The sequence below is a fragment of the Pagrus pagrus genome (genome assembly GCF_965226575.1).
Source record: "Pagrus pagrus genome assembly, chromosome: 6".
Taxonomy (NCBI): domain Eukaryota; kingdom Metazoa; phylum Chordata; class Actinopteri; order Spariformes; family Sparidae; genus Pagrus; species Pagrus pagrus.
The window spans coordinates 27,891,448-27,902,129 of record NC_140190.1 but is presented as its reverse complement, the minus strand read 5'-3'; the positions used below and the strand labels follow the sequence as shown (position 1 = coordinate 27,902,129).

The following is a 10,682-nucleotide window of genomic DNA, read 5'->3' as shown; positions in this document are numbered from 1 at the left end:
TCTCTTCTCTGTCTCCCTGCAGGTGATGCTGATGGTGTAACATCGAGCCAGTCGGAGTACAAGAGACGGAGAGTGAACGAGAGCTTCCTGTCAGCAGCGTGAGCCATTTCCAGGTGAAGCAAACTGAATTAAAGTGAATCAAGCCGAACTGATCTGAACTGGAATAACCTGAACTGAACTGAAAGGAAAGCCTCAGTTGGACACGACACACAGCAGCTCTCTGAGTTTTTTTTAGGGGGGAATATTCAGGCAGAGAGCTACCCTGGGATAATACAGAAAACCTTCTGTTATTTATGCATGTTGTTTTGGGGGCTTCCTCTGCAGATTTCCTGTTTTATTTTCAATATATGGTGTTTGAGCTGGATTGAGCCAAAAAACTCAGCCATGAGTTTTGACACTGTACAATGACATCTCTCTCTCTCGTGTGCATATTATCTTTGTTTTCTACAGAACTTATTTTCTTAATTGATCATTAACACAATGTAAAATGTACTTTACAAGAATGCTGTCACTGTCTAATAAATGTAATCCTGCTTTTTAGTTTTTTATGTGTAACCATGAACATAATATAATCAGTGGTGGAATGTAACTAAGTACATTTACTCAAGTACTGTACTTTGTACAAAAGTACAATTTAGAGGTAATTGTACTTTACTTTAGTGTTTCCTTTCTCTGCTACTTTATACTTCTACTCCACTACATGTTGGAGGAAAATATCACACACTACAGTACTCCACTACAGTTGCTAGATAACTTTAGTGACTAGTTACTTTGTAGATCACATGCTGTGTCAGAGCCAAAGTAGCACATTTTAAAATTATTAATTTGATCTGCAATCCAATTAAAAAACAAAAAAACAAAAACTGATTTCGATAAGCAGAAAAATGCTGACTAATATTGAGTAAATGGCCAGGTCATTACTGTAACTGCTCGACTCATAGTATACAGTGTACATGTGAGTACAATTTACTTTTACTTGTTCTTTTGATGCTTCAGTATATTTATTGCTAGAAAATGACATTTGATATCAGATACTATCAGACTTTTACTCAAGTACTATTCATACTTTCAAAACAATACTTTTGAGAACTTCATACAACACTGACTATAATTATAAATAGATTGTTTTAGATTGAGTCCACACCACACCTGTACAGTAACGACAATGACAGTGGTGTACCAAAGCACTGGGACCGCTTTCAGAGCGATTTGATCGACGCTAGAAACACTGACAGCCAATCAGAATCCACCTGAATTACAAGGTCACGTTCACAACATATTAAAAAACTTTTATGACATGTTGGATTTGTAACATTTTTATTCTAAATTGTGTTAAATCATATCTTTCCGCAAGGTGCAGTAGAAGCAGATCATCAGTATCCATCCATTTGAACATGCATTTGATGCTGTCCATTGCATGAGGAACAAACAGGTCATCTTTCTTTATTTTTACAGGACATATGTAAGAATTTTTATTTAGAAAATAAAAACAATTATGCCAAACTTAAATTATTAACGAATGTGAAGAAACAGTTTTGATATGATGAAGATGTCCATGTGTTGTTTTGCAGAGATATTTACTGAAGTAGGCATGCTAACGAACTAGCAGCAGCTCAATACTGTCTCCTAACACCACTTTGTACCTCAAGAGGTTAGAGTCTGAGTCTGAAATACGTTTCTGTTGTTTTCTGTCCATATCTGTAAGCTCTATGTGTATTTACTACTGTACTGTGGAGTAAAAACGAAAGCACCTTCTCATTTTATATTAATTTAATAAAGATGAAATCATCTTAAAGCCTTATTCTGACAGCGTGTGTCTTTTATTTCTATACATCTGGACTGTGAAACTTGTAAATACATCTTACTGTTTGGGTTCATCTTCAGCTTTTCCCAGCTTTGCTTCAGACAACCAAATACAGTACATTCAAGTAACACACACACACACACACACACACACACACACACACACACACACACACACACACACACAGCCGGGGACAGAGACATTAGGTGTCAGCTTCCATCAGTAGCCCTGATGGCTGTGAGTTATGACCACAGATATGCGATCACTTACACTCACTGTTGCAGATAGCCGGAGGCTACTGTTCTCCCTGTGTCCCTGTGTGTGTGTGTGTGTGTGTGTGTGTGTGTGTCATTATAGACTCTTCATGTCGCTTCCCTTCCCTTCCCTTCTGTCTCCTCTTGTCTTCCTCCTCCTCCTCATCCTCGATGCCTCGGGTCATGAAACCGACTCCGTTACATCAGACCAACACCCCCCAGCCTGCCTTTTTTCCTCCACCCATCTACACACACCCACATACACACACATTGTGGTGCGCTCACTCACACATTTGTTTGCCCACACTCTCGAACCACATCAGTGTGTTTAACCTTATTGATTAGGTCTTGTCTCTTGATACAAATCAGGGTGATCCGTCACTGATATCTCTGTTTGTGGGGCGGAGATGAGTTGATATTGATGGATGACAGATTAATCAGTAAACATGCTGAAGTGCAGCGCATAGACACACACAGGAAGAGACAATGGCTCTATTATCACTGTTTGCTGCAATCTAATTAAAAGAAACTGAGACTCTTGGTGCAGAATCATTAATATCTTTCAGATTTAACAACATAAATGTTTTCAAATATAAATTCAACAGTTTAATGAAGTTTTTCCAAGTATTTTTTAAATTTTTTTATTTAAAGCTCCTGTTAGTAAGATAGTAATACTGACAGTGTGGGATCGTAGGTCGGGTTGGCTGCCATCTGAAAGTGTCGAGTTGGGACTGAGACTCAAAACTCTACTTTTATACTAACGGGAGCTTTAACAAAACACTATGATGTCGATTACAAAGATTACTGGTCATTTTTCATCAGATAAACACACTCAAACAGAGCTGAATTGGTACCACACACCTAAAAATCTGTACATCTGTAAATATTTGTACACTAGCATGAAGAAAACTGCTGAGTGAAAATGTTTTTAACATATTCAAGGTTAATAATAAAATCATTAACAAAGCACTAATACAGAAATGATCATTTCAGTGACAACAAAATCTCACAGTCATAATGTTGTCATAAAGTCTCCTGCTGATGTTTATCGATCACTGGCACACTGATGGATACAAGCACACATACGCTCAAACAAAAACTGAAAGTTATTATGTAGAAAAGTTGTTTATTGTGGGAAAAGTCTGCAAACTGGGAAATGTTGAGACTATATGAACAGCACACTTTCAATTAATTTTCATGTTATCATTGAAAGCATCTGTATAGTTGTATTTGATACTGATCTGTTTTCTTCAAGATCAATACTTAACAGTTTCAATGAATAGACAAAAGAATTATTATTATTATTATTATTATTATTATTATTATTATTATTATTTAATAATAATAATAATAATAATAATTATCATTATTATAATTCATCCTGTCTGGAGAATAAATAACTGGATAAAACTGATTTACTGTGCCTAGAACTGTCTATTGACTAACACCAACTCCAATGTTTAGCTTTCTTTTTTCCTAAATATGTAATCAAATTACTTTATTTCAGTACGATGGTGTCTAGATAGTATTATTGTCAGCGTTGAAACAGGTCCTGACTTTCAGTTTCAGTTTAGTTTGATTTAAATGTGTTTGGGTACGAGGTTACGCTGCTGTGACTGATGATTTTCTGATGACTTGTTCTGCTACTTATACTTCATACCCATTGGAAGTGATGTGCATTAAACACCCAACAAACACCTGGGCAAGAGTTCACAGATCACAGAGACACATCTTTGTATAATGCAAGACAGTTTAACTACACCACAAACACCAACACAAATACAAACTACAAACTTTGCCCCGGCTGGTTGAGAAGTGAAGCATCTTAAAACTTATACCCCCAACATGTTCAACATAGTGACACAGTGGATCGGTCCTGCCGGTGGCCATCAGACTGTATAACTCATCCCTGATCCGTCACAGTCAGGACTTTAGTGGACCGGGAGGCTGCTGAGGTCTGACTCCACTCATGAATTGGACTTTTACATGGACAATTACATTCCCCTGACCTCTCTCCCGGTGCAATACATCTTTTTTAACTTTTTAACTTATAATTACATTTATTTTGCCTGACTCCCTGTAGTTTGGACACCTTTACACAAACAGCCTGTTCCTAAAAGGGCATACATTTGTTTTTTCACTATTCTTTGTGTTTTGTTCATTTGCTGCGGGGATAAATATTAAGTATCTACTGTATCTATTCATTTTAGCTACCTGCTAGTCACCTGCTCTACCCACTGAGCTACAGCCGCCCCTAGATTAGTATATTAGGAACCTGATTAGCATTATCTCATCAGTTACTTTTCTCAGCCTATACATTACTGTGAAAGTTTCTGTCTATTTCAAAGTATTTTAAAGTGGTCTGAACATAAAATACCAGTAAAATACAACTAATACACAGCTTTGTTTGTGTACTTATCGATGAGCAGGGATCGAACATGAATACAAATAAACGCAGGATAAAATCTTATAAGATTGAGTAAAGGGTCTAAAAATCTGATGTACTCGTGAGTTATTAGTCATTTTATTTTGATCTACTTTTCAGATTTTATTTTAATATAAGCACAAGATCACTCAGCTGAAAGTATAGGTTCATTTCTGAATGTTTATAATAAATATATATATGTATTTAAGGAATAGCACCAGTAGAAGTATATGTGGATATACAGGCTGTGAGGCCCTGAGAGGCGAGACATGATGTTGTCTACATTCCTTGTTTTCTGTCCTCCCAAGTGTCAGAAATCAACAGCAGATTTCATCTTGCACCATTACTGACAACCAGGACCTCCAGGTCGTCACTGGGAGCCTGATCTCCCCCACCCTCCTCTGACTATGTGGTGCAGGATGTCCTGGGCAGTGGCACCCATGGAGTGGTCACCCAGTGCAGGAAGTTAGCCACCAATGAAACAGTGGCTCTGAAAGTCCTCAAAAACAAGGGAAACATTGAGGCTGCAAAGCATGAGGTGCAGCACACATTGTGTATATCAGCATTTATCTTGTGTATTGATTATAAACTACATTGAATTCACTTCAAATCTCTTTGATATCTCACACATTCAAGAGGTCATCCTTAAAAACATGAAGGAATTTGGCTCTGACAGGTTTAACATCATCAGATGGAACGACTCCTTCACCTACGGGGGACACTTTTGTCTTGAGTTCAGTCTCCATGACTTCCTGCAGAGGAGCCGCAGGTGTCTTCATTTGGCAGAGATCCGCCCCATTGTGCACCAGGTTGGTTTTTACAATAAAAATGTTGCTTGAAAAATTGCGTTCTAGGCTCTACAACAAAGGGTGTACTTTATCTGTTAAATGCAGGCATTACAGTTTTGTCATAGCTTCATCATAATACATATTTCCTTTTGAATGGCAAGTCGATCAGGCCTGGTGTTCAGGTCGGGTTTCCATGCTACAAATGTTGGTCCATCTAAAACTATCTTAGGAAAATAGATGTTTATGAGTTCATATAATCAGCTGTGCATGTTTGTAATTGCTAAGAAAAACTTGTAATAAGTTTCGTCATAGTTTAATTTGAGTTTCTTTTTGTTGGTTTTATTCAGGTTGGCGATAGCTCTGGAGTTTCTAAAGAGCGCAGGGATTGTTCATGCAGATCTAAAGCCTGAAAACATCATGATGGTGGACAGTATGGGCCAGCCATCAAGAGTGAAAGTCATTGACTTTGGCTTAGCTATGAAAAATCCCAAGGAATGGACGGGTGCGACTGTTCAGACCATTTGCTACAGGTAAGTAAATGTGTAACAGCAGATAACTGACAGCACATTCTGAGAGCTCTGTCAGAAGGGTTATCAAGTGGAAGAATCCTGCACACCAGCATCTTAGGTGTTGGTCAGGCTTATATCTGACCAAAATAAATTGACAGTTATGTGTAGATGTCGGGCGTTCATGGTTCATGTCTTGCTTGTCTCAGAGCTCCAGAGGTCCTGCTGGGAGCGTCCTTCAACGAGGACATCGACGTTTGGTCTCTTGGCTGCATTGCCGCTGAAATGTTGATGGGCGTAGCACTTTTGCCAGGCAGTGATGAGTATGATACGGTCAGTATGACACTTAAAACTTAAAACACCAGCATAAATGTCATCTTGGGCTATAAAGTCTGTGGGTAACAACAGCGAGAGATATTCCACTCCACTGACACTTATTTTAGCATTTTCTTGTCTAAAAGGACACAATCTTGTAGGTATCTTAACTTTTGGAGACATTCTCTTGTGAAAGTTTAAAATATGGACCTTGACGTGTAACGCAGCATTGTGTTTTCTCCACAGATGAGGCATATCTTCTGCACTACTGGAAAACCTCCAGACCATCTGCTTGCTGCTGGACTGTACACAGAACAGTTTCCTGTGTGAAAAATGCAGGATTTGAACCTTTCATGTGGAGATTCATGGTATCATTATTTGTCCATCATCTAGCCATATCAACAATTTTGTTTCCTTTTTTCGTCTGTCACTGCACATGGAACAAATCTGCTAACTCAGATATTTCCTCTCTTTAGTCCCCACTTGAAGTAAGACATTTTACCTGCAACGCACGCCCGATTGTCAGCCTGAATGATCTAAAAAGGGTAGGATGTCTCTTTTAGAAAACATTCTTACAAAATGGCCCTAAACCTTCAGATTCAAACCATTTTCTTTTATTCTGATCCGGTACCAGGCGCCTCATGAACTGTCAGGAGAAGATGCCTGCGCTGATGCGTGTGACCGGGAGAGCTTTGTCGACCTGCTGACAAAGATGCTGACACCTCTGAGAGAATTACACAGAGCCAAATTCTTCAGCATCCATTTATAACAATGAGCCACCTTGTTGGCACATTTGACAGCACCTTCTAGTAAGTGTGTGATTAGATGCTGTGTGTATTATCTCTGTGCTGATAGGTGAAGTTGTTTGACTCAGCGATGCGTTGTCTTTCAGTGTGAAAATGAGCGTGGAGCTGATGAGCATCTGTCAGACCTCGATCGGGGGGAACTCCAACAGCTCTCCAGGCCCGGCCTGCCACAGTGCTCCTGACGAGGCTCACCCTGCCGGGCTGAGCAGCACCGGTGAAAACAGTCCAGTAAAGAAAAGAAAAAGGGATGGTGCTGATGGTTCAGAGTGTGGCAACAGGTAGGTGTGAAACTGCCTACTTCACATTTGAATTCCACATTTTTACACATTTTCATGAGCAATTGGCTATATTCACATGTGCACTAATGTTTTTACATGTGAAAAGAAAGTAATGTCGCATGTGAACTGGTTGGACTTTTTTCAACTATAAGCTGAAAATTTCACATGTGAATTACTCGATTGGCTTTAATCACATTAAAATTTCCACATGTGGAGTCTAACATTGATCATCTCATCTAACTCCCACCAAGAAAACAAATAAGCCTAATCCCCAAAATGTCTAACTATTGCTGTAAGATGTACGAGATTCAAACATTGTTTTAATGTACACAGAAGCCCTGACTCCTCCCCGGCTCCTAAAAGGAGGAATAAATGCCCGGGTGCAGCACTCCCAGAGACAGGTGGGAAAACGAGCCCACGAAAGTCACTGCAGCACAAAAGAAAGAGCGATGAGGCTGATACACGCATAACCTCAGCTGGCAGCCCTCCAGCAAAAAGGAAGAGGAGAGTAGACCTCAATAAAGAGCTGATGGACAGCGTCAAAGGTAAGCTCATCTGTGGCAACGAACACAGACTCAGTTTATCTTCTTTATTATAAAATCTTATGATGGCTGAGAATGCAACATGATATATTTTGAGATATTTTACCAGCTTGTTGAGCAATCAAACACCTTTTTTTTGTTTTTAGAACTACTCAGTAACACAGACGCCATGTCCAGCTCGACCCCGGTCCATCACCTCAAGAAGAGGAAGAGGGCCGATGAGGAGGCTTCAGGCTCAAAACAAGAACAAACCTCCCCAGTATATAGGAGGAGGAGCAGGGTCCCTCCAGTCGGGCTCAGTTACTGACAAAACTTTCACTCGTGTCCATTTCTTTGAACATTTGTGGGACCTTTTTCATTCATAAATAAAAATACCATGTGCAGAAAATAAGAGTTTTCTGCACATGGTTTAACTGACATTTACCTGTTTGTAAACCAGTTTCTAGGCGTACAAAAACTTGCTATATTAAGAAAAATATATTTTAACAGGGGGAAAAAAAAGATGGAAGAGGAAGGATCCCTCTCGCAGGACGGATGCAATAAATATCGCATGTACATAACAGAACAACAAAATCACAGTTTACAAATTTAATTCACAGAATGTCTGATACAAATAAATTAAATTAAATATATGTAAAGTGTGTGGATCCAGGAGGACGACTGAGCAGGCCGAGGCATCACCAAGTGATGCCAAATTCACACGACCTCCTCTCCACAGTGGTGACCTGGAAGAGGACAGACCACACAACATAATTGGTCTATACAGTACAGATATAAGGAGATAGTAAAACAGAAGAGGGTGATGATCCATGGGGGCCCTTGAAACCTGTGTGTAATGATGTCTGTATTGGTCTATATATGTGAAAGGCATTACATTTTTTTATTTTGACACTTCACATAAATAGACATCCTCTGAACTGGCTCACATTAAAGTTAATTTTTATCTTAATTAGGTTTTCTGTGCCTTTAATACAGCCGGTGTGATTAACTCTAAGTGGAAACCAGCAAATTCTTCCTTTTTTGTACCATGAAGCTGACAAATCCTCAAAACCAGTGACAGGTTGGCCATCTGGTATTTGGGCAAATTATTTTCTTTCCAGGTGCACTACATTGTTTTATTTATTTATCTATTTTATATACCTAAACAAACTAAATAAACAAACTCTCTTTGTTGTCATGAATAAACAAACTGACCTTAAAGGACAACACAGTTTCATACTGTTTTACTTTGTGGCGGACCCTGCCACCTTTCTAGCATTAAACTGTGTTCTGGGACCTTGTTTTCCTCTGAGAACAGCTTATTTATTCAGTGATGGAAAAGATAAATATTTAGAAGGTTATAATATTACCTCATTAATAATGTAAAAATTTAGTGTTTAGAGTTTGGATTTATTCTCCAAAACTACATATTGCCCCTTTAATTAGTTAAATAAGCTCTTCTACGCATACATACGGCCCAAAGCATCTAAAAACGGCCCACATTTTCTCTGAAAATTCACAACATCATGGAGTGGGGGATTCTCCCATGATCACCTGGATGTAGTGAGTGGAAAGGTGAAGATAGGCGGAAATGAAATGAAGCCAGCATGTCCGGCACATGCCAGGCAAAAAGAGAGAAAAACTAAGGAATAAACAAACGAGGCTCTTTCGGCTGAAGATAAGGGTTTTATTGACATGAGGATGAGAAAAGCAGAGGAAACTGGAGCAGGAGCAGAGCAGCAGGTGCGTCTTCAGAGGCTGATCGAGAGGTGCAACCTGCATGAACTGCTCTCTGTGCTGCTGTCTCCTACAGCAGTGGACTTCATGCCACTTTGCCACTTAATAGTCCACAAATAGGAGTTTGTGTTGACTCTCCTGAACACAAGTGGCATGTGAAGGATTTTCCACATCAAAGTTCAAGTTTATGAATCTGGAGGCCCTCATGCTGATGGCGATGGAGAAATAATGACATCAGTGAGAAGGTCGCGGAGAAGAGCAGCATGTCAACTGTCCAGTGAAAACCACTTATCTGCAAATTAGGTGTTTTTGAATTTTGAAATATTTTGAATGATGCATCGCCACGAAGCTGAAAACATTTTCTCAGCTCATGAAAAGTTTTGAAGAGAAGTGGTTTTCACTGTGTGGTGAAGCTGCTTTAATATGCACTGTGGCTGTGGCTTTGCAGCGCTCTTTTCATTCCGGTGAAAGGCCCATGGATGCAGGATCTGGGGGTGCTGAGGGGGCTGCAGAACCAGCTGAAACGAGGCTATAACATACGCCGAATTTACAAGAAGGCCAAAATGATTGAGAGTGTGTCATTGGCAGCATTTCACAAAGTTTATAAAGTTTCTCCTAACTCAACAACTCACAAAATTGGAGTTTTTTTTGAAGGGGGTCTGGAGACTTTATCTCTCTCTTCATCACCTTGCTGTAGTTGACTGTAGTTGATGTCGCTGCTTTGACCTACAGCACGTTGCTGTTGAAGTTTGGAGTCTGCTGTATTGCCTCGATGTAATGTTGTAAATTATTGTTAACAATGATCAGATACTAAAATTTTAAAGGTGTTATTGAAAACATCCAGCCACTGATTGTGACACTCCACCTCCCCTCTACCATTGCATGCAGGTTACAACATAAACGCCCTGCACTATTTACTATACATCATTATATAGACTGACCCCTCAGCACCCCCAACTGTCACTGACTTCCTGCTGTATTACCATGTACTGTGTCTTAACATGGAGCCTGTGTATTTGTGCTGAATGGGCCTTATAGTTGAGGATGTCATGTCGTAGCACCGAGCGCTCTGCTGCTCTCAGATTGTGTTGAATCGTAGTCGGCACGCGTCAGATGTCAGTGACTGTCACATTAGTGTGTGTCCTTTGAGTGTGTGTTCAGTGTTGTGAGTTTCTGCATTCTAGTCAGTCTGTATGATTTTATCTTAAGCAGAGGTGGTAGAAGTACACACATTCTTTACTCAAGTAG

At 39.6% G+C, this 10,682-nt stretch overlaps 1 protein-coding gene and 1 long non-coding RNA gene across 4 annotated transcripts in view; both read left to right on the top strand.

Moving 5' to 3' along the window:
• LOC311258188 overlaps nt 1-1,801 on the top strand; it is a 93,283-nt gene extending 91,482 nt beyond the window's left edge. For all 3 annotated transcript variants that reach the window (XR_014622699.1, XR_014622700.1, XR_014622701.1), the window contains one exon: nt 23-1,801. This is a non-coding gene — a long non-coding RNA (uncharacterized lncRNA). The remainder of the gene's footprint in view (nt 1-22) is intronic.
• Nucleotides 1,802-5,146: 3,345 nt separating this feature from the next.
• On the top strand, nt 5,147-8,850 carry LOC311258437 (homeodomain-interacting protein kinase 1-like). The gene is made up of 9 exons (XM_084354696.1): nt 5,147-5,292; nt 5,619-5,801; nt 5,987-6,110; nt 6,339-6,460; nt 6,569-6,637; nt 6,727-6,901; nt 6,985-7,176; nt 7,510-7,721; nt 7,865-8,850. Exons 1-4 carry the CDS (start codon nt 5,228-5,230, stop codon nt 6,420-6,422), a joined length of 456 nt encoding a protein of 151 aa, XP_084210822.1. The 5' UTR covers nt 5,147-5,227; the 3' UTR covers nt 6,423-6,460; nt 6,569-6,637; nt 6,727-6,901; nt 6,985-7,176; nt 7,510-7,721; nt 7,865-8,850.
• The last annotated feature ends 1,832 nt before the right edge of the window (nt 8,851-10,682 follow it).